The sequence below is a fragment of the Scylla paramamosain genome, chromosome 15 (assembly GCF_035594125.1).
Source record: "Scylla paramamosain isolate STU-SP2022 chromosome 15, ASM3559412v1, whole genome shotgun sequence".
In the NCBI taxonomy this organism is placed as follows: Eukaryota; Metazoa; Arthropoda; class Malacostraca; order Decapoda; family Portunidae; genus Scylla; species Scylla paramamosain.
The window spans coordinates 20252026-20276011 of record NC_087165.1 but is presented as its reverse complement, the minus strand read 5'-3'; the positions used below and the strand labels follow the sequence as shown (position 1 = coordinate 20276011).

Here is a 23986-nt window from a genome sequence, read left to right as displayed (position 1 = left end):
ATCAAATTGCAGTATTTATCACTGATGTTTGACAAAGTATTCATAAAAATAGACTATGCACCAGTGAACTGTCAACAGGAAATTCTCTCTCTCTCTCTCTCTCTCTCTCTCTCTCTCTCTCTCTCTCTCTCTCTCTCTCTCTCTCTCTCTCTCTCTCTCTCTCTCTCTCTCTCTCTCTCTCTCTCTCTCTCTCTCTCTCTCTCTCTCTCTCTCTCTCTCTCTCTCACATGCAAATACACACACACACACACACACACACACACACACACACACACACACACACACTATAGGGAATCCAGCCATATTTGGTACTTTGGGATGTTGGCTGTATTTGTCCTGCATTGATGCCACATTAATAGTCAACAGGCATATGAAGATCTGTCACTCACACTGTATTCCTTTGCCCTAATTATTCCTAAATTGTAGATTGTTATGTAATACTGCATGGTTTTTAGAATGGCTTTTGATTTGATGATGGAACAATGATGCTGTATAACTTCCAGTATACTCAGCAACCTATACAGGTCATGCAGTGCTGCAGCACCTGTGTCCTTAACATGTGAATTCCCCAGGCAATGCCTTGCTGGCTCAGGTCATTCATTCATGGTCTCTCCAGGATTGAGATGGCAACAGCACAGATAGGTACAACCAACACTACAAGTACCAAATTAGTCTGGATCCACTATAATCACAGTGTTTAGAGTTAAAGGAAGTGGAACAACTAGAGAGAGAGGACCTGTGTGTGTGGAACAAAAGGGACATGAGGGTACATGAAGGAAAGCTGAAGAGGACCACATGTTGTAGAGGCATTAAGAAGCATTATGAGCATAGTTTCTTTCCAGCATGTTGTCGCTACATAAATACACAATGTACCACCAAATACCAAATCAAGGCAAGGAGTGTAGATCAATTAAAGGAAAACTGAACAAATACAAATAGTGTAAAGATGGGACCACACAGGTAGCTCAGGCCTTGTAAAATACAACTAGTTGAACACACACACACACACACACACACACACACACACACACACACACACACACACACACACACACACACACACACACACACACACACACACACACACACACACACACACACACAGTGAAGGAGCTATTACATGGACAAGATTTTCCTTCAGCACATGTATGGAAAAACAGTATCAGTGATTAGACAGGTGATGAGGAGAGGAGAGACTCATAAGCTGTTTAATCATTTAAGGAAAAATAAGGACATTAAACATTAAAGAGTCATTGCTCATTACTAATAAGAATTAAAATGACAGTGGAATATCCCTCAGACAAATGATGCCCTAAGAGTGTGAGGGCTAAGTAATGATCCTGTTCATCAGGTTTCACCCTAGAACAGTAGGGAAGCAGATAATTAAATATTGAAGATAACCTTACTGTTGATTACATGTAGATTCCTTGTTCTTCCAACATCTTACTGGGAATAAGTATTGAATCTTGGAAGTTACTAACCCTGATTTGTCAATGAATATAATCTTATCAACAATCTGTCCAAACAAACTGCATCTAAGTTTGGACAGTCAAAGAAAAGACACCTTGAATTGTAGTATGCAGATTCATCATTCATTCTATCCCTCCACTGAGGATGTCAGCCAAGTATAGAGACAGATAGATGATGGATATTTCTAATATGAGTGAAACTTTTACATATGATTTTTAATGAAATAAAAGTCCAAAAATTAGTATATACTGTAGGGAGAATAGACTGAAGACATTCACAGAATCATAAGACTTTCCATGTAAGCGATAATTGATGCTACAGGAAAGTACTTTTGTTTAAAGTCTTAACATCACATTCTTCCTGTAAAGGTATGTGGTAGTCAGGTAGATAGAATTTTTTAGCCATGTTTAGAGATATGACTTCATGATGCCTGAAAGTATTTCATGCCAGGCCAGTATGTTGTCATCCTTCACATGAATGCATATTGATGCTATGTGGAAAAGATGATTTACCATTTTCTCACTTAAGAAAATTTTTTCAGTAAAGGTTCAAGATCTGGTAAAGGAACCTTCAGCTATATTATTGATATTTTTTTTTTTTTTTTTTTTTTTTTTTTATTAGCACCACAACCATGACATGACTGCTGTGTGAATTTTTTTTCTAGGACTCTTGCAATCATAGTACTTATATGTAATCATCTCAAGGGTAATTTTTTAAAATAAAAATTCGTACTTGCTGGAAGGGACCTTGAGGTGATAAATGATGTAAAGATACTGGGGACATTATTCTTAGATTTATTGTTGGTGCTGGTGGTTTTGTTTGCTTGCACAGCAGACATTTTTTTAAGAGTGGTCAGTCAGGATGTCTTCTCCCATCCCTAGAGGCCCAGGAGGTAAGATAGATTTTAATTCAGTATGAAGCATCCTTATGCAGCAATGTTGCATTTAGTTCCTTCAAGGAAACTAACAAACTTTAGTTCTCATAAAACATGCAGTATTGTGACAAGGACATGGCTTGGGAGAAATAGTGCCTGCCAGTACCTCTCTGTCCTACTCAGCCTCTTGAACTATAGATCTTTGCTGTTAACTTTACAGAGATGGAATATTTATTTTCCTGTGAGAGGTATTGTAAAGAGTGGAATACGGAGCACCATCTCACCACTCTAGCACCAGAATTCTTTCTTTCAAACAAGGGGTTTAAACAAGTGGAACATAAAATTCATAAGAAAATACACTCCATCTAATTAGTACCATTGGACAACACAATACCACAATGGTCCAACACTAACAAAGGGGAAAGACTACAGTGTAGCAAAAGAATGGTGGGTGCATGGAAAGGCTGCAGTGTTTTGCACTTTTGTCAGAGAATGGTGGCAATGGTGGAGTGAGGCAAACTAGTAATGAGGTGGTTGCCCAATTAGGCCATGGTGCCAGAATAATAAGTATTGGGTCATAAAGTGGTTGCCCTCACAGTCATTGACTTCTTCACTTTGAACAGTGTTACTTTTGTCCTCAGGTTCAGCTTTGCTGCTGTGAAAAAGTGAGACAGACAGAGTGCTCTTAGTGGTAGATTAGGGAATGTTTGGCTAGACGTGGGTGTGTGTGTCTGCATTTGTGGGTGCTTTGTCCGCCTGGTTTATAGATGCAGTCTGATATAAGGACAAACAGTTAATGAAATGAGAAGCAAACTGATTCTTCTCACAACATTTGATATGGTAAGACAACCATTAAACTGCTTTGTGAGTCTTGCCAGTGGAGAATGTTACTCATTGTCACTTCTCATTATTTGAGCCAGAAGCAGCCAACTAATCTGCTACACTGCCTGTCACTTGCCATGTGTCATTCATTTTCATTAGTACCAAATGCTCTCCTTTCTGAGCAGTTCTCTTTCATCGCCAAAAAGTTATCATACACATGAAAGATTAGGCTTCTTAAGCATAAAGAAAATTGTAACATGGTAAAACCTTGCTAACTCGGAGGGCCGATTCGACTTAATCAAACCCAGCACTGCATTTAAATTCCTTATCCACAAGGTGTTCAGCAAGCCTCCTGCAGTATGCTGGATGTCCAGTCCACACAGTGATACCCCTTTAGCTCTTTGCTGCAAGTACTGTATGCTGTATGTAGAGAGATTCATTGAGGTTTTCATGCTACGCCTTCCTTGCTTTATACAGGATCCTTCCCCTTCCATTAAGAGTGTCCGACTTGGTGAGGTTTTACTGTAGTTCAATCTTGGTGGTAGTATCATCATTGCCATATCACACAGATACATTGTAGGGGCATAAGAAAATAAGGAGACTAAAATACCAGCTGACTTACACAAGACAGCTTGTAATTACTCATAACTTACCATCAGTCATCATCATCCATAAATTTATCCAGCTTCCTTTCTTAAGACAGGTGGCCTCATCTTGAATCATGGTGTTCCTGTAGTTGCAGATTCAGAGAAAAGGAAATGAGCAAAAAAAATTTTAATACTAATTACAAAAAAAAAAATAGTACCAAAAAAAATCTATCTGTAAAGAAGGTTTTGGCCAATGACAGCCTGTAACAGTTGTGCAGTGCAAAGAGAATCCTATTTTTTCCCCCTTTTACTCTTGTTTATTTCTTTTTCTTTTTATTTTGATATGTTCACCATTCTAACTAATGTTTATATTGTTATTTTAATTAATTTGTGATTTGTTGCTATATTTGTATTTATTTGTCTATGTATTTCACATGTAGAGTGGAAGGACTGGAAATTTCCTTGTCCATATCTGTATTCCTACAATGAGACTGCTTGCTGTCTTGCCACAGCCACCCATCTTGAGAAGGAATGTCAACCTGCTGTGTGGATAGATTTATTATTTTTTTACTTTTTTATTAATTTATTTTTCTTCATTACTTTTACTACCTGTTTGCCACTTGTATAGTTTGGATTGTTTCTGGTTTCACAGCAAGTACCCCAAGTGATTCCATGGACACACAGACAGGCTGTTGGCACACACACACACACACACACACACACACACACACACACACACACACACACACCTGCTGATCATCTACTGCCAGATTTAGGGGTCACTTTTTTCTTGCCTTGCTGCACACCTGTTCTCAGCTTCATGAACAGGGCATCTACCTGGCCAAGGAACTCAAACCCCACACCTCTTGGTTGTGACTTTCAATATATATATATATATATATATATATGAACAATGGCATTTGACGTGTGTAAGTATGCACTACACACAGATGGTAATACAGTTTTTTTTAAACGAGGTAAACTCTTGAACATGCTGTATAAAGGTTGTTATATGTATGTATATTTATGATAAACTATTTGCCAATCACTTACGCAACAAATTACTGAGTCAGATTAAACATGTTACATAAAATGTGTAGAAATGAAGTTTACATTTTTAAACATCAGTAGTTAAAAGAAATCAGAATTTCTATAAAGTAAAATAGAAAAATTTAAAGTTTGTTTGAGACATTGTAGTATTGCATGGAATACAGTAACATTATTGCCATTGGTTGAGGGGAGTTGCATTTAATGTCCATGTAGTTAAATGGTTGTTAATGAGTGGCAATATCAAAGGAAGTTTCTACCCACTGAGTATCACCTGGATAAGTTTCAAGGTTAATTGGTCAACCACAGTTTTACAGTTGCTGTATGCTTCTTTGTATTCTAAGAGATATTTACCAGTGGGTACAGACTTGGGTGCAGTAATAAAAGTTTCCAAATACTGTTGTTAGATATTATATTGGTTGTAATAAAGTAAAAAGATATGGTTATGGCACTTCACTTGAACTTCCTTGTCTACCATTGGTGAATTGGCAGTTTGAGTGAGGCTATGATAGTCCTCACTCAGGTTCCTGACCATGGGACACATGCATCCATTTTACAGGTCATCATTGCATTTCACACATTCAAGATGACCATCACTTTTATCACTCTTGCATCCCAGAGCCAGACTGTTAGGCTGTTTATGGAATACTGAGTCCATAAGAAGCTACAGTCTTTGGAGTATTACTGAGATTATGAGTGAAGAAAATTCCTGCCACATCCCATCCCACTCCACTTCATTTCAGCCTTGCACCAGGATTTTATACCTTGGCTTCTTTGTCACATTACAACCACCCATAAGAGCATAACAAATAGCAAGATACTTTAATATCCGTTTCATTCCTGCTACAGCTAAACTGAGCTCTTTCTCCGCTCCCATACAAGCCTTAATTTCATGCAACAACTACCCTAACACACCATAATTTTGGTAACATTTCAGAGCTTCCTATCAATGCTGTCAATATGCTTTCTCTAGGTCTGTGAAGGCTTCATACAGTTTTTCATCCTTTCCTAATTACTCCTTTATTGTAACTTGACATGGTCTCCTTTCTCCTGAGGCTAGATCCCCTTATCCTGCCTAGTGTCAGAAAGTGTTAAGATATCTAGTACATATAAAGTCAGTTCAAATCCTGCATGTTCTATCTATCTCTCCCTTCAGGAGCATCCCTGAAAGGAGTGCCCATGACAGAAAATCCTCCACCTCTCCCTATCCAGACATTCCTTTCTCACTTGTTCAAGTGTTTGGCCTCTACTAACAACTCTTACACATGTATTTTTTTTCTTCTTTTCATGTAAGAGAACACCAGCTGAGGGTAACAAAAATATATAAAAAAAAGCCCTACTGAAGATGCCTTCCACTTTCTAAATGGCCTTTTGTCTCCCATCAACACTATACAAACTTTTGTCTTCATCATCTCAGTATGGTCATACTATCTAAATATGTTTGTTTTCACCTATTCCAGTACTTACACAAACTATCTAAATATGTTTGTTTTCACCCATTCCAGCACTTACATAAGTGCTATTAAATCTCTTATACTTTCACTGCTCTCACCCTACCATCTTGTCACTCCTCACACCTCTCTCAGATAACTAATTTCTGCAGCATGTACTCTTGACTGATGTCCTTCATTCCGTGTCTTGCATGTTACCACTAGATAACTACACTCACACATCCTTTTTCCTCAAAGTTACCTATCTTATTCCATGTACTCATCTTATTCCAGTGTCAGGCATGTATGCTCTCACAAACATCATGTGTTCTAATTTAATCTTCACTATTATCCAAACCAGTTTCAATGAAACTATTCCATTAGCACAGCCTGCAGCACTTCTGGGCTCACCAATGATAATGAAAATGTCATCACAAAAAAAAATTCATTTATGTACAAAAATAGACATTTCTTTTTATGTCTTATAGTAATGTATTATCACAGACATGTTTCCAATATTTTGCTATCTTGCATGAAAAAAGAGCATAGCCTGAGCATGTTCTAATAAATAAGTTCCATCAGACATTACAAACTTCTGAGGTAATGGTAATGGTAAAATTAAACATGTTGATAAATGAAATATAAGAAATAATCAAATACAATAATAAATTTACAGAAATAAGTATTATATAAGATTATAGCCAAAAGATAACAAACACAAAGTCTGCAGAGGCAAAGATAGAACCTAGAAAAGATAATGATCCTGTGGATGACAGCCATCAAATGTTGAGAAAGATATGACAATTATATGCTGCTAATATGAACTACAAAAAGAGACTGACTCATGACCTATGATTAATAAAGGAACTTGACAATCCTGACAAGACTTTTTATAAGGGATATTACAATAATGTGAGGACCTCAACATATGTAAACTAAGAAAGAAGGTAGGAAGAAATTCAGTTTTCCAAATAGAACCACTAACATTTGGAATGGTCTGGAAGGGAACATGGCATAAGAAGAGAAAAGTCTAAAAATAAACTAGAAACAAGTCAACATAACTAAAAGGCAACATGAACATTGTTCAAAATCCTTTTGTTATAAACCTAATATAGTAATGGAGCATTCAAGGGCAACTAACATTCACTCGGGTCTTGGTGAGCACTCATTGGTAAATTGGTGGAATCACATTTACCTTCAGTGTTTTGCAAAGGTTTATCCCCAGCAATCACATTTCATGGGTAATTAATCCTGCCTTCAGACATTTCTCAGTGATTACACACAAACACCAGCTGAAGGTATTAGGAATTGAAAATCATAAAAATAAGTCAAAATTAAAATTAAATTACCATGAAATATGTGAAAAATTCTACAAAATAAAATATGGTGCACAATGAAGTTTACATGACATCCTAAATAAGTACAATAATAAACCCACCCAACTAAACTGTGATTCAACAGGATAAGGGCAGTCCTACTTTACTGAAATTACAATTCAATTACTGAAGACCACTGCAGGACTGAAAATATGATGCCATAAAGTAAAGTAAAATATTTTTTGGCATTCTGCTTGATACTTTCCACACACCCACCATACAAGTATTGAGTTGACGAGGTTGATAAAGTAAAATTTTTGAAAAAAAAAAATGATAGGAAGAAATTTACTCTCAAAGAGAAAAGTTGATGAATGGAAGACTCAGTCATTAGTGCAGAGTCAACTGGAAGCTTTAAAAGATTAGAAAAATTTATGGATAGAGATGAAAGGTAGATATGTGTTTTATATGGGGAATGCAATGTGTAGGCCTAATGGCTTCTTCCAGCTCCCTTTACATTCTTATAACTACTAATCTCCTTCATCAGAGTCCTCTGCAAGGATGACATTATGGCCAGGCAGAGTATCAGGGTTAAAAGTTGCTTCAAAGCAGCGTCGGAAAAAGAATCTGCTCTTTTTTGCAGGAGGTGATGATGGTACTGTGTCACTATCTTCCTCTTCTTCTTGTGCTGCTTTGTTATTATTCCTTAACAAGGGCACTATTGGCTCACTGTGAGAAGTGTCACCCCTAACAACATCTTTCTGCTGGTGTGGTATATCTTCAACTCTTGAGTTGTCCAATGCAACAGTAATATTTTGTACTGTGACATCTGCAGCTGAAATTAATTACTTGATTAGTAAAATACACTAAATTTCCATAAGCATTACAGAAAGCATTCAATGAAGAACATATGGCATCAATCTCACCTATGTCACCACTGGTTGTGTTTGGAAGGTTGTTTTGCATCATAGATATTTCACTGGCTCTTAAGGTGTTATTCATAGAAGCTTTCCTTATTGAAGTGGAAGCCCGTGGTTCATGACAGGACTTGCTTGCAGGATGAGTCCCAACTTCAGGCTTCTGAACCAAGGTTGCCAGTACTAGGGTGCCTTCATACAGAGGTTTGCTATCATAGGTGAAGATGATAGGGCTGCAAGATGAATAATTTAAAATACTTTTTAATTCCACAGAAACAGTCCCAAGTTAATCCTATTGCACTATTAAAAATTAAGTTCTATGTAAGAGGTTCTACATATACACTTATACATGTAAATTATATAACCACCACTGTGGTGCAGGGACTAAAATGTTTTTTAATTCAGAATGTGTGTGTGTGTGTGTGTGTGTGTGTGTGTGTGTGTGTGTGTGTGTGTGTGTGTGTATTTCACAGGGTATGAACTATACTCATGTGGTTATGTCCAAGGGTTGGCATTAGAAACCCACAAAAAAAGGGAAAAGTAAAAGATAGGTTTTTTTTAATATTTTACATACCATACTTAAATTTATTTCTGCATCATATTGATAAATAAGGTCTACATATGTATGTTACATATACATAAAAAATGTAAAAGTAGTCAAGCCTGACCCATTCATTTAGTCTATAGAACAAGTTAACATAGGCTTTGTCCAACTGGACCACCCTATATCAACATGACCTAAACAAGTGTCTGTTCTTCATTAATAGAAAGTGTCAAAATCTTTCAAGATCTAACTCCCCTCATGATCTCTGGCATCTAGCCAAAAAACATCTCCAATAACTTTGCTTCTTCATCTTTCCCTCCTTTATTTCAACCTGATGGATCCACTGACATCTCATCTATTTCTAAAGCTGAACTCTTCGCTCAAACCTTTGCTAAAAACTCTGCCATGTATGATTCAGGGCTTGTTCCCCACTCCTCCACCCTCTGACTACTTCATGCTAGTCATGAAGATCCTTCACAATGATGTTTTCCATGTCCTCACTAGCCAAAATCTTTAAAAGGCTTATGGACTTGATGGGATCCCTCCTACTGTTCCCCAAAACTATGCCTCCGTGCTTGCACCTTGCCTAGTACCAGGTTCCTAGTACCTAGCCCGTGGTTCCTAGTACCAGCACCTCAGTGGGCCTTTTTTTTTTTTTATGGTCTTGGCCAAGACCCCTCATACATAAAAGAAAAAAACATTAATATTTTGAATTTTTTAAATGTGTCTGTTTGTTTACCTGAACTCCACTGCAAACAGTTCTTGATCTTCAGAGGTAAATGTCCATAAACAAACAAAATTAAATGCTTTCATGGTGAAACTTAAACATATGATACTTACCTGCCAGGACCAGAGAAATATGCTTTTGTGGAGATACCAGTTGACCCAGTGAATGCCAAGAGTGCTCTTATTTCTTTCAGACAAACTGTTAACTCACAGTTACTCATGATGTTGTAATCTTCAAACTCTCCACGTGTCAGTGTAACTACCGTGTGGACAACTTTGCTAGGATCTGAAATGAAATATCACCTTTTTAATCCTAAAAGAGATTTTTTTTCACTTACCTGTTTCTTCTATTTAGCATTACATGCTCTCCAATATTATCCAACTCCTCCTTCCCACATTTACGTTTAATTCTATTAAAAAACCACAGTTCATGCTCCCTGAACCACTGGTGATATCAATTCCACCTATACTGATAGTTCATAGTAGTGGAACTGCACAACTCTTTCTGAATAGCCCCTGTAACGGAGGCGTTGCTTGACAGTCTTCACGTGACTAGCAGTAGCGCATGGAGAATGTGATGGAAATGATGGAAATGTGGTTGGCACAGGAGTTCTGGTCAAGGAGGAAGGCATCAAGAAGTGTCCATTGTTGCTTGTATTAGGTCTGGGAACCATTCCTTCTGGGGCCAGAACAGGGCTATCAGGATGAGTGTAGTTCCTCGAGAGTCCTGGAGCTTGGTGAGGACCTTCCTCACTAGAGAGAAAAGAGGAAAGGCATACAGCTCTTGATGGTCCCAATTGTATGAAAAGGCATCTGCTGCTATTGCCATGGGGTCCTGGAATGGGGAAATAAAGGCTGCTAGTTGAAAGCTGAGCCTAGTGGCAAAAAGATTCACCAAGAGGCAACCCCACACCTTCCACAATGTGTTGCACACCTCCTGGTTGATCTGGCATGGCCATGGTAGTGGGAGGTGGCATCGTGGACTGTAAAAGACAGTAGAAGGCTCACAGGATCCAAAAAGAAAAATTCTGTACCTCCCTTATCCTTGCCAGGATGCCTTCCATCCTGGACATGTCTGCCTGCTGGGCAGAAACCTGGGGTTCTCTTCCCTTAGTGGTAAGAGAGAGGACTAGATCAGGGTTTACCTTGCTTGCCTTGTCTGCTTCTTCATGGCCACTCACTGCATATGTGTAAAGGTAGCAACAAGAAGGGTAACTGGCAAAGGTAGATCTGGGACATTCCACAGCTCTCAGCAAGGCATTTCAGGCTGCTTCGATGGAGTAAACCATTGGTCTTGATCATGTAAACTTAGGAGCATAGAAAGACTCTTGTTGCTAAGTGCACCTGGTGTGTCTGCTCAAACAACCTCCACACATTGCCCTTTCACTTCAGGGAAACAGGAGACAACAAATTCGACCATCTTGCAGAAGTCTGGGGTAGAGGTATCTGGTTCTGCTGGTTGGTTGGCAGACTGAGTCTCATCATCATCAGAGAAGTCCATTGGCAGGTGAGAGTAGAGTGGTAATGTAGATGACATGCCCAGATTTGGGGTAATTATGGAAGGGGCAGGCACAGCAGAGGCGGCTGACCGAGGACAGGGCTGAGCCACTTCTGCATGAGTGCCAAGGAGTGAGGCTAAGTTGTCACGACCATAGGGCAGACATGGAGTAGTCTCCCTTGAAAACTGGCTGACTGGCCTAGAAAATGGGTCCAACCTAAACCCAATCATCTCTGAATCAGTGGGGGGGGCTGGGTGGTAACCTCCCTGTGTAACCAAGTGACTTGAGCATCCCTGCCTGAGATACCACAGTGAGACACCACAGCTATGGATGACAGTGTGATGAGGCTTATGCATCCACACATGCTAAAGTGTGGCCAACAGTGGCTTGGCATCTGAGGTGGTGATGTTGTGCAGCTCGGGAAGGAGTCATCCTGGTGTGTGACATGGGCAGGAGGTGTAAGCATGATTGGTCAGGTGCATGAACACCCTTTGGCTGTGTGGGCTGGGCTAACTCCATAGATACTGCACACACAGCCTGGTCCTCATCCTGGACCGGTGGACACGTGGGCTGAATAGGAGTACACTGCCCAGTTATGTACCAGTCATGACACAAAGGGCTGTCTGGACAGGAGGACACAGCCAGACTTCCCCCTACCTCATTGTCATGACCATTTTATCTTCCATGACACATCCTTAAGGGGACTGAGAGCACTTGCCAGCAGAAGTAATATTAGTGCTATTCTGCTCTGAACTAACAACATGGCCAGGACATAACTCTTGCCCCTGTTTGCCTCCCCCCACCCATCTCCACCAGAGGAAAGCTTGCGGAGTTAGAAAAGTTATCAGAAAGGCCCAGGAAAACTATGACACAAACAAAAATTGAAGAGACAGCTGGGTAATGCAGATGTAAATGATATCGTCACTGAGAAAGGAATGAGGGTACATGGAACAGCAAGGGTACCACAAGCCACCAGGGTTGCAATAGCAACACTGACCACAATTTTTGAATAGAATTAAATGTAAATGTGGGAAGGACAAGTCGGGTAATATTGGGGAACATGTAATGCAGAGTAAAAGAAACTGGTCTTATGTGAAACAATAAAGATTTTACTACAACATTCATAAAATTAAGGGTTCAATATACAGGGTATCCCATGAGTCAAGGTACACACTTCAGGAAACAATTATTTAATTTATTCCAAGTGAAAATATTCTAAATACTTTACTCTATACACATGAGTTGTTTTTGCTATATTTTTGTAAAAAAATGAAATTAAAATGTGGTGTTTGATCTGCCTTGAATTGAGCCATATGAGATCACCAGACATTGTAAGTTTGCCTCTTGTGGTGAACATTTATTAGCACAATCTAGACACTCAAATTTTAACAGAAATCAGTTATCTAATGACAGATTAAATTTATATGCTTACTAATTGAAGAGAATGTACAGTGAACACAACAATATTGTTGTAGTTAAGTACTACATTTCAAGTATGCATGGCAAATCGTGGCATGGAGCAGTGGCATGGCAGGAAGTGTCACCTTGTACTGATAACATTTATTCACACAACCTAAACACTCAAATCTTTAGAAACAACAGTTATTGACTTCATTTTTATTGTTCCTACATATTATTTTTTTTAAGTATGTTTCAATGAAGAGAATGGCTGACAGGAAAGCCTTTATGAGGTTATGTTAGAGATTTGTATTACCACTTGAAAAATATCTTTCTCCACTGCTCCAGTCAATCCAGGCATTGCAGAAATAGCAAGGACTCATCAAATTTCACAACTTTTTAGTGCTCTCTACAAAACATTCAGTTATCAGGATGCTGCTGCAGCTTTAGGGTTTCCTTTACATAATCCATATATAGATACTATGTCAGAGTATCCAAAGTTACTAAATTTAAAGAACATTTTGTAATTTGTCTAAATGTTAAGAATTTTAGAAAGATATGACATTTTTGACTTGGCAGTCACCTGAATGTCACTGATATATGTTAATGGTGGCCAGATATGATGAAGTTTTTATTTATTTATTTATTTATTTATTTTTATTTTATTTATTATTTTTTTTTTTTTTACATGAAAGGGAGACAGGCCAAGGGTACAAAACATTGGAATAAAAAAAGCAGCTTATAATGCTTCCAGAGAGGAACAAGATGAGAAATATAGTATTTAACTACTACAATATTGTGTTACCTGTAAATTTTCTTCATTTAGCAAGCACAAAAACTTAATCTATTACATGATGATTGCAAGTATATGTTCACCACAAGATGGTAACCGACAATGTCAGGCTATCACTTGCAACTTCCACTGCATCAGGACAGTCACTACTTTATAATCCATCACTCATTAAATCTCAATTTTTCATAAAATGAAAAAATAACATATGTGTATTAAGTATTTTTTACTTGGAATGAATCATCATATCCTAAAGCATGTAGCTAACTCACAGGATATCCTGTAGTTCAGAGTAATGAATGCATATACACACATACATACCTGGTTCCTCTACATGAGATTTCAATATGAGATTGCGAGGTGTGAAGCAAAATGATATTTCCTCCAAAGTCTGCTGATGAAAGCTGGACAGGGCACCAAGCAGCACTCGGGAGTCACTCACCATGTGGTTGGGACAGGATTCCTTGTCATACACAGCCTGCAAGACATGTACATTATGAATATTCATTATCATGATTATCAATTTTAGAAAGGCTTTCTACCCTGCACAACATGAATGGCATCATCCAGTTGTGGGAAGCACTCACAAGGGTTTGGCTGGTTGGAGTGTGTCTTGCCTGAGACTTTTGAAAATTTGTATATTCCCATGACGTTCCTATCTGACACAAATGCCTCATATGTTTTATGTCTGGACAACTTTGTTCCAGGGAATGGAGGAACTCATGACATCCTGCACATGGTGGGCCTGAATGCAGATAGGTATGGTGTAAGAGGATGGGTGATGTGAACATCGCTGGCTTTAGTTTTGGGACAATGAGGTGTTTCAGCACTTCTCTGTTATTAGGGCTTGCTGTGGTAACAACTGTCCTAATATTTCCCAGCTGTTTTCTTGTAAAGTGGTCTGCGGAACCCTATCATGGCCATCATCTTAAAGGAGAGTTCTTATAGAAAGAGGTAAGATATTGATATTGCATGACTGAATTTTTATTACTGCACAGAGAAGAGTCATTTTTTCTTGTGCTGGATACCCCATCTAAGGAGAAACACAATCTGGCATACAGAAAGATAAATCTCTACAAACTCTACCATATCTAATTTGTCACCTAACTAATCTCCATCAATGGGATGCAACATGAAAATGAGCTTGGGGATCTACCACACTGTGCATTTGTCAGCTAAGTAGCCATTTACTGTGCAAAATAGTTTCCCTCTTACTGACAGTGTGTATGTTTTGAAATTTACATTTAGCCTTAATAGCTTTGGTCAAGGTTCTCTTAATTTTATTTTTCCCATACAAAGTCACTTTCACCTTGCATGGATTCACTAATCATAGTGTTAGTAAAAATAGGTCTCCCTCAGGGAGCTGAAAATTAGTGTATAACAATAAATGCGTTAAATGATTAACCAGAAGACGACACATCATGAGAAGCAGTATCTACAACTACTTATCAAATGATGACTAATAAATGGCTTAGTGCAGTGTTTTCCGGCCTTTTCTAAGTTTATACATCCTTCCAGAAGTTTTTAAGAAATTCATGTATCCTTGTGCCTCAGATGATTAATTACAAAAAATTACAAGAATATTTCACATCTTTCTCTAGTTTTAACCCTAAAACTATATAAATAAAAATATCAAGTCTATTTTTAACATAGAAAATGCCTACTTCGTCTTAAATAATTTCTATATAGGTGCTAAATGTATAACAAAACAAAATGCCACATCTCAAATCTGTGAGGCACATGTTATGTTGGAGTGTAATAAAGTAATATAGGTAATATGTACATAAATATAAAATACTTCAATTTCAATCTAAAATCTATTCCTTACATGACAAACAATTTACTTCCTAAAACATCTTTTCCTACAGTACACTCTTATACACATACACTGACCATAAGAGGTGTCCCACATTAGAAGGGCTGCTCACGCCAAAATAAAGAGAGAAAAATATGCTCAAAGTTTTACAAACTTCTAACAACCATAACTTTTTTATTATATATGCTATGACAATGATGTTGGTATCAAAATGACCAGTAGACAATCAAAATCATGAAGGGCTCAAAAAATGTTTGAGATCATGATATTCAGTACCTAATTTTTTGCATATCTTTTGCAAATTGTGTTATGGTTTTGGAAGTTCACCAAAGTTTGAGTGCATTTTTTTTCTCTGAATACTACACACAATAATGGTCATTTATGAATACTGAAACATAAAAACACAATGTAACAATATTAACAATACCATAAATGGAAAAATGGTGAAAAAACTAGGAAATGGCTTAAGGCCTCTCATCCAGTTACTAATACACAGCAGAAAAGCTGGAAGCTTCCTATCAGTCTCAACAAAGACACCAAAACAAAAGGAGCTAATTCCAAATTTTCCTAATTATAATGGCAACTCATCTTGGATGGGCAGCCTTTCTTACACGGAATATTGTTTAGCAGCATGTTGCACCTGCATTGATGGTCAACTAGACATACAATATAATTTTTTCCTTGTATAGATTTTCAACATTACTGACAGGACACTCATCTAATCCTGGGTGAAAGTTAAGACCTCAATTGCGTGCTATACACAGTTATCTCAGTTTTGGCCATGGTGGCATGAGTGGCCCTTCAAATGTGGGACGCCTCATATCATCTACACATTACATGACTCACAATTTTTTCTCTAAAACATCTTTTCCTACTGTGCCCTCTTTTACACATTGGCCATGTCATGTAGGTACCTCTCCATATACCCCATTATTTTGAAAGAATTCATGCACTCTGGTTGACTATCACTGGCTTATTGATTAACAAAAATTTACTTACCTGCAAAGCATCACATTCTATAAAGGATAAGTTGTGTGTCTTGACAATCCCATAATGACAGGTAAGCTGGATAATCAATTTGGCTTCCTCCCATTTCAAGGTTAATTTACATCGCTGAACAGTTCGTTCTAGGTTGTGAATTCCTTTGAATATATTCAACACTGCCTGAAAGTAAAATGGTGCATATAACTATAACTATCTATTTTGCTGTGCACACTAGTCTCATAAAAAGAACAATCAGGATTCAAATGCCTGCTCGATAGAATATTTGGATATATACTTCACAACAAAATATACTCATATGTTTGTACTTTCAGTTAGTTCAGCAGATTCCAAGCAAATTGGTCAGTGACATTAGATTAAGAGTGTATCATAATTGTTGCAACACAATAAAATGTAAAAAATTATGCAAAATCTTAGTGCATTCATATTTTTATCTGTATCTGTATGAAATAACATGAACTTGCAAATAAAATATAAGCTTCACCTTCATAGCAACTTTACACCTGAATGTGTCTTCTCCAGATGCTGGAGTCTGGCCTCCCAAGCCACTGTCATAGAATGTGAAGAAGGAATTTCCAAAGTTGTAAGAGAAGTATGCTGACCGTGATGAGCTGATGGTGCGAAAGGAGACCCCTGAGGTGCAGTGTATAAAATCAACATGATAGGAAAGGGAATAATACACAAAATACATGACATCACAACAGAGTACATTTGCTACAAAAAGTTGTCACATAAAAAAATTAAAATAAATAATAAATAAACAAATAAATACTAATAACAATAATAATAATAATAATAATAATAATAATAATAATAATAATAATGATAATAATAATAATAATAATAATAATAATAATAATAATAATAATAATAATAATAATAATAATAATAATTTCCTTTTAAACCATAGACATACACTGTTTTAACAAAACAAATACAATGAGGACATACTAAAAGGTAACAAACACATCATGGAAATAAGTAAAACGAATAATTACAGGTAGTTATAAGAATTATAAAAAAAACATGAATGTTTTCTTCTCAAGAAACTAGCTTATAGTTTATATTTGTGTAATCTCAAAATATACAGTCAATCAACCTTTTCAAGACAATGTTCATATTAATATCAAACACTAGGTACATGAATATTACATTCAAGATCAGTGTGGAATTCATTCAAAGATCATATCACAATACTTATATATTCCAAATGAAATCTGAATTAACCAGAAATAGATCCATAACCCTAAATAATATGGATCTTACTGAAACTCCAAGAATATGTGTAAAAATCTTTCCTGTGCCCTAGTACTGAGCCTTTACTGCATGATAAATATAATTTTATTCCAGGATTAATATGAATTAACCAGAAACAGAGCTTAGCTACACTTGACAAAGCATATTTACAAATAAGTTAATATGACTGTGTTTAAAAATTCTTCATGTTCCCAGGTCTTCAGACCTTAGGCTACATTTTGAGAACACTGGTATACTTACCAGACTGGCTTGGCTCTATGTACAGCTCCTCTCCAACTTTGGCCAGAGCATGTATGGCTCTCCCAAAGTCTGCAACAAAGTCACAAATTTTTAAGTAATAATGGCTTTTCAATGTCTCAATACAAGCAAATTTATGGTAAATTTTTACTTTATACCAGTCCTTCCTTATGCTGATGATTTTACCTTTTTTTTGGTTGTTTTTACATGATTCACATGAATTCATGGCTCATTTCCGATGGAAATACCTAGTTTTCCTGTTCCCTACCCTAACCTAACCTAACCTAGTAATGTGAATAGGTTATGTTTTCATTATCATTGGAATCATTGGCTGGAGGTAAGAGAAGTATGGCCGGCAGAACCTGTGATTTTTTTTAGAAATTTCAATGAGAACATGTTATCCTTCTAGAATAGCTTAAATATATCATGCTGAATAGGAGTGCACCTTACACAGAGCTTGGCCATTGTATAACTGATATTTCAAATCTGCCTCCACACAGGGTAGCAATTGCACAAGTCCACCATGAGAGGTGATCACACATGATTGTGTATCAAGAAATAAATCAAATGTGATTGGAGCATTTAATATTAGTGTTGAAGATTGGTAGGTGGCAGCAGTGTCAACCACGAAGAGATGCAAGTTGAACAGGTCTGCCATGACAGCCCTTCTGCGTGGGCCAAATTATAATTGAAAAATTCTTAGCTCAAGAACTATAAGTTTGCAACAGAGACTGTAGAAGAAATATATCTCACAAAAGTCTCAATTATCATAAAAATTGGTCATCAAAAAAAAAAAAAAAAAAGGTGACTGGGTATAAACTCCAGTAATACCAAATTTATAAACATAGGATGAGAATCCTTTACTAGAAATGCTCCATACTAGGTTTCACACTTTTTCACATTTTGGAAAACACACGCACATACACACATACATACAAATTCACAGTTTCCTTATGATGAGATTACATTCTAAAACCCAATCATAAAATCATGTTCTGGAAAAAATCAAACACACTATCATAAATAATGTAAGTAAAAAAATATATCACTGAATAGTTTGATATGCTGATTTTCACCTGGAAGTAAACAACTAGTGTCTTGAAATTAGTAAGCTCAAATTATCCCAATAATGTCTATTATATTGCTAAGTAACATAACATGACAAAGGAAACTTTAATTACTGCTAATGGTTCCACATTAAGGAAACCAAGAGGACCCAGCCTGCACAAGAGGCACCACAGCAGGGAGAACAGACACCACCCTAGACCACACAACAGAGAGGAATCAATAGATAACAAAAGCCAACTGGCAGCCAGAAGAAAACACCTTCAACAGAAAGAAATACCACCACAGAAAATGAGAACCTAACATTTCTAGGAAACAATGAGGTGCTGCTAGCATCACAACAGAAACGACTGTAGCAAATGATGCCCCGTCTTATGAACAAAATAGAAAGGCCAGAACCATGGGAAAAAAAAAGGTGCTGCAACTCCTATTTATAAAACTACTAACAGCTAATATCAGGGGCTTATATCCAATGTGCAATCAAAACAAAGTACCATTACTCCGAGAAACAGCCACCACAGACAAAGTATCCCTGATTACACTGACTGAAACACATCTCCACAAGGGCATAAAAGATGCAGGGATAAGTATGAACTTTTCCACACCAATAAAAAGAACAGAAGTCACGGTGGGGTAGCTATGTATATTGAAAACAACCTGGCAACAAATACAGAAATACTGCAGAGCTTCTCAAATGGAAGAAATGAAATGCCGTCTCTGTACATCAAAGCAATTACATGTAACTTGTGGTGACTGTAATATAAAAGCCTCCAAACACCACCCAGTATAATTTTCAGGAAATTTTCATAAACAGATTACACCACACACTAGAGAACTTGCCAGCCCTAGACACTGAACTTCTACTTCTCATGGACTTCAATTTTCCCCACATGAACTGGGAATCACTGGAGGTGGGAGACAGAACTGCAGACAAAAAACACAAAGCAAGAAGAGATTGCCCTCACAGAGACTAGATACTTGATCCATTTCATTAGTAAACCAAGAAGAGGATCCAACTTCCTAGATATAATCTTCAGCAACACCCATGCAATATTACACTAAAACAAACTTTTCCAGACCACCATGTCAGATAAAAAAATTTGTGAAGTAAACTAAGTAAGCATATATATTATCAAGTTAGTGATGTATCCGATATCCGACCTGCTTACCTTTCACATTTGTTGTTCCGATGGTGCATTTCATGGTTCACAGTTGTTGTTGCTGTTATTGGGGCTGCGAAGCTAATCGGTGATAATCATTCACAAGTTTCCTTCACATTTGTTTGTTTACCTTCCCAGCATTGCCAGTTACGGACCTATATAATATCGACATATTTCTTATAATTAACTTTATTTTTTAAGATAATAGCCCATATTTTGATGCTTCAGAATTAAGTGTTAAGTTTTTTTTTTCTTAAATTTTAGAGCATAATTCGGTCATATAGTTATGAAGCCTACAAGCCTATCAAATCTTCATGGGACTGACTGAATGGAAGAATGAGATGGAAAGAAAGAAGACCCTGGAATGGTACAAGGAGAAAGAGGCCCCGAGGTATGAAAGGTGGTATGATGGAAGCCTGGGCGGTGATCTTCTCTTCCGAGCGAGGGCACAGTGTATGGATGTGAATGCAAGGAGTTACAGGTGGTCTGAGTCCCGCAGCAAAGTGTGCCAGCAAAGTGTGTGTGTTGTTGCTGGGACTGTGTAGAGAGGCGAATGAAAGGATGATTGAGGCGGTGAAAGAGTTTCTGGAGAGAATGTGACGTGCCAGGTGTATGAACAATTAGGATAGAGGATGCTGTTCGTTTCTCTTTTTTTTTTTTTCCCCTTTCTTCAGGAGTTGCCGATCCAAAGGCCTGGCTCAGGAGTGATCCTGTGCCACCTGTACCATCAAGATCAAGAGCATGATAGCATGAACTAGCTGCCTGACAAGTTAAGTCAGTGTGTCGCGTCTATGAGTGGTGTTAGTACGCGTCTGCTTCAACTCCCAGCCTGACAGAATTTGTTTTTTTTTTTGTTTTGTTTTTTTTGTTACCACGCCTACACAGTGGCTGCCAAGGCTTACCCATGAGTTAAACCTTCTTTAGTTGGTAATGAGGAAGGCGTGGGCTCTAGCAGTGGACACCCGAAGGCAGCAGTGGGTGAAAACAAGCAAAATAAAGAAAAGTTTGGCTGTGAGAAGGTGCTAGACAGCCAGCCATAGTGACGAGGAGGCAGGAAGGTAAACAAAAGTGGACAAAACCAGGGAACCACCATCATCACCACCACAGGGTGACAAAATCCACCACCATCACCACCACAGGGAAGGTAAGGTCAGTAAGTGTTAGAATAAATTTAGGTAACTTAACGTAACTTTTTAATGAATAACTGAACAATCCACGGTTTTAACTAATTTTAACGCATCTCACCTAACCTCCAGCACAATATATCCCTGTGTCAGCCTCGTTTCGTTGCTAAAAACCGTAAAATTTAACTTAATGAAAATGTAAGCAATCTGGGTGGTCTCTATTTATCAGCCATTATCTATCTTATCTATGAGTGTTTTAAACCAATACTGTCACAAAGCGGAGCCGCATGACCTAGCTTTAATATCCGCTCGTTAGATATACCTGCCATTACTTAGTTTAAGTTTGGCGAGAGTTTAAATGAGTGAGAAGGGTTTGTCGTCCCCTCCACTGGCCCCCCACCGCCATCTTGAATAAGGCTCCCCAGCCCCCTCCGGTTCCAATATTATTTTTTTATTTCCAAAGTATTTTATTTCGGCTTGTAGCTAAGATTTTATGGTTTGTAAAAATATTTCGTTGTTTTTTAAGTTATTTGAGCGCGTGTGTTGCGTGAAAAGTGGTGATTTTGGCTTTTTTTTTGTGTAAATAAGAGGGCCGTTTTCGGCGTATTTTTTTACGGTCCCAAAACTAAATCTTTTATTTCAGCCTGTACTAGATTCTTATTAGTTTTAAAAAATAGTTGGTGTTTTTTTAAGTGTGTTGCCGTCCCGCTCAGTGAAATGCGTGCACCGTACACTTGTTTTTATTCGTGTTCAACTTCCAATAATATTGAATTTTTTTTCGGTAGATTTTTTTATTTGTGCTTGTAGCTCACTTTAAATGGTTTTAGAAAATAATTCAGATTTTTTAAAGTGTTTTCCGTTATGTTTAAGCCAGAATGGGTGGACATTTGAACGATTTTAAATGTGGTGAAGGTTCCAACAGTTTCCAGATACTTCTTTTTAAATATCTTTAATACTACTGCGTTTTGAAATGTGTTGTTATTTGTGGCATTAGTTAAAATGTGTGGCAAGTCTGAATTTATAAAGCATTCCTGTCTAGCTGCGTTTTTTAGAGGGGTCATTTTCAAAATGAAATACGTACGTACGTAAATAACGGCCGTTGTGACGTCATCAACCCCCAGCCGTGACGTCACAAGCCCCCCCCCAGCCGTGACGTTATCATAGTGGTACCTTCCCTAACTCCCTTCCAGTCCCTCCCAGTAAATGTTCAGTGTTTTTTCTCAAGGTATTTCAAGGTGTGTGTGTGTGTGTGTGTGTGTGTGTGTGTGTTGCCTTATTTTTCGTTGTACAGATGATGATGCAGTGTGTTGCCTTGTCTTTCGTTGTACAGATTGTTATGCAGTGTGTGTGTATGTGTGTGTGTGTGTGTGTGTGTTGCCTTATCTTTCGTTGTACAGATGGTGATGCAGTGTGTGTGTGTGTGTGTGTGTGTGTGTGTGTGTGTGTGTGTGTGTGTGTGTTGCCTTGTCTTACGTTGTACAGATCCTTATGCAGTGTGTGTGTGTGTGTGTGTGTGTGTTGCCTTGTCTTTCGTTGTACATATGCTTATGCAGTGTGTGTGTGTGTGTGTGTGTGTGTGTGTTGCCTTGTCTTTCGTTGTACAGATGCTTATGCAGTGTGTGTGTGTGTGTGTGTGTGTGTTGCCTTGTCTTTCGTTGTACATATGCTTATGCAGTGTGTGTGTGTGTGTGTGTGTGTGTTGCCTTGTCTTTCGTTGTACATATGCTTATGCAGTGTGTGTGTGTGTGTGTGTGTGTGTTGAAAATGTACGCGCGCGCGCGCGCGTACATTTTCAACAGTGCCGGAACTGTTTTTTGCCACAGTGCCGGAACAGAACAAAATTAGCTGCTCAACTGACTAAATGGACAAAACGACAGCTGCATATATGAAATGTATCACTCACAACTAAAAACAAATAAATAGATAAATTTACCAATATAATATAAATGTTTGGTCGAATGGTTATATACACATATATATATATATATATATATATATATATATATATATATATATATATATATATATATATATATATATATATATTCTGTACCTGATGGAAATCAATATAGAAGTTGAGTTGATTGTTATGACTGGGACAGGAGGCGGGGAGGCGTCTGCTGGGTGGCGGCTGTCAGGGCGCTGTGAGGCCTTACCTTTGTCACAGTGCCGCGCCAATACTGCCCCAGGTAAAGTTTAATACGCCCTCTGCATCACTATTTATTTCACTAGTAATCTTAAGAATAATTTGCGGGACTCGGAAAGATTAGTACGTGAGTATTTTTCAAGCAATTTCATAAGGTGTAGAGATGAGTAGGTTGGGTTGTATTGTCACGATCCAACATAAAACACAGTAGTGTTCTCGGAAGAGACGTGCATGCATTAGCAGGTAAAGATTCGGTAGTCTGATCTTACTTTAGTTTACAAATTAGTCAGTCTACTGGTTATCATACCTTAGAAATTAGTTAGAAAATAGTTTCAGATTCGAAACCCAACCCATTACAAACATGGTTCTCTTGCCCATTACTTTTAAGCCCGCACATCATTTTTTTTTTTTTTCTGGATATATTTTAATATGTCATTTAGTCGGTGAGAACGGAATTATATAGAATTCCATAAAGAAAGAATGAATTATAATTACAAAGATGAAAATCCATTAAAGGCTCAGGGTGCTGCTTCACGTGATGCAAAAAAAAAAAGAAAAAAAAAGAAAGAAAAAAAAGTCTTTAAATATGATAATGATATGAAAGACATTCTTGTATTAATTTACTCACTATTGTATTGTACTTCAGCATAGTGTCAAGATAATATAGGCTGACTGACTCACTCAGGCCTTAATGGTAATTTAGGGTCTAACCTGAAAGTGTTGCAAAAAGCATTCTGCTATGACAGCCGTGATATTTGATCT

The 23986-nt window shown here is 37.6% G+C and overlaps 3 protein-coding genes across 8 annotated transcripts in view; 2 read left to right on the top strand and 1 right to left on the bottom strand.

Annotated features, from left to right (window-relative positions):
- The window catches only part of LOC135107611 (dolichyldiphosphatase 1-like), a 20165-nt gene extending 14921 nt beyond the window's left edge, over window positions 1-5244 (top strand). For all 3 annotated transcript variants that reach the window (XM_064017653.1, XM_064017654.1, XM_064017652.1), the window contains one exon: window positions 1-5244. This exon is cut by the window's left edge and continues 480 nt beyond it. The gene's annotated coding sequence lies outside the window, so the exon portion shown is untranslated.
- A 1421-nt stretch (window positions 5245-6665) lies between these two features.
- Window positions 6666-20132, bottom strand: LOC135107609 (cell cycle checkpoint control protein RAD9A-like). 3 transcript variants are annotated; one of them, XM_064017647.1, is made up of 8 exons: window positions 19964-20132; window positions 17733-17801; window positions 16720-16868; window positions 16233-16397; window positions 13739-13895; window positions 9845-10016; window positions 8470-8693; window positions 6666-8378 (listed from the first exon to the last, which is right to left on the bottom strand). In XM_064017647.1, the coding sequence occupies exons 1-8, from the start codon at window positions 19995-19997 to the stop codon at window positions 8074-8076; spliced, it is 1275 nt and encodes a 424-aa protein (XP_063873717.1). In that variant the 5' UTR covers window positions 19998-20132; the 3' UTR covers window positions 6666-8073. The 3 variants fall into 3 exon arrangements, with proteins under 3 accessions (XP_063873717.1, XP_063873718.1, XP_063873719.1); XM_064017648.1 differs by having other exon boundaries at window positions 6666-8372; XM_064017649.1 differs by having other exon boundaries at window positions 16720-16846.
- Window positions 20133-20809: 677 nt separating this feature from the next.
- Window positions 20810-23986, top strand: part of LOC135107610 (transmembrane protein 169-like) — a 30126-nt gene continuing 26949 nt past the window's right edge. Inside the window, exons 1-2 of one of the 2 annotated variants that reach the window (XM_064017650.1) lie at window positions 20810-21098; window positions 23181-23267. The gene's annotated coding sequence lies outside the window, so the exon portion shown is untranslated. The remainder of the gene's footprint in view (window positions 21099-23180; window positions 23268-23986) is intronic. The other variant, XM_064017651.1, reaches the window with a different exon arrangement.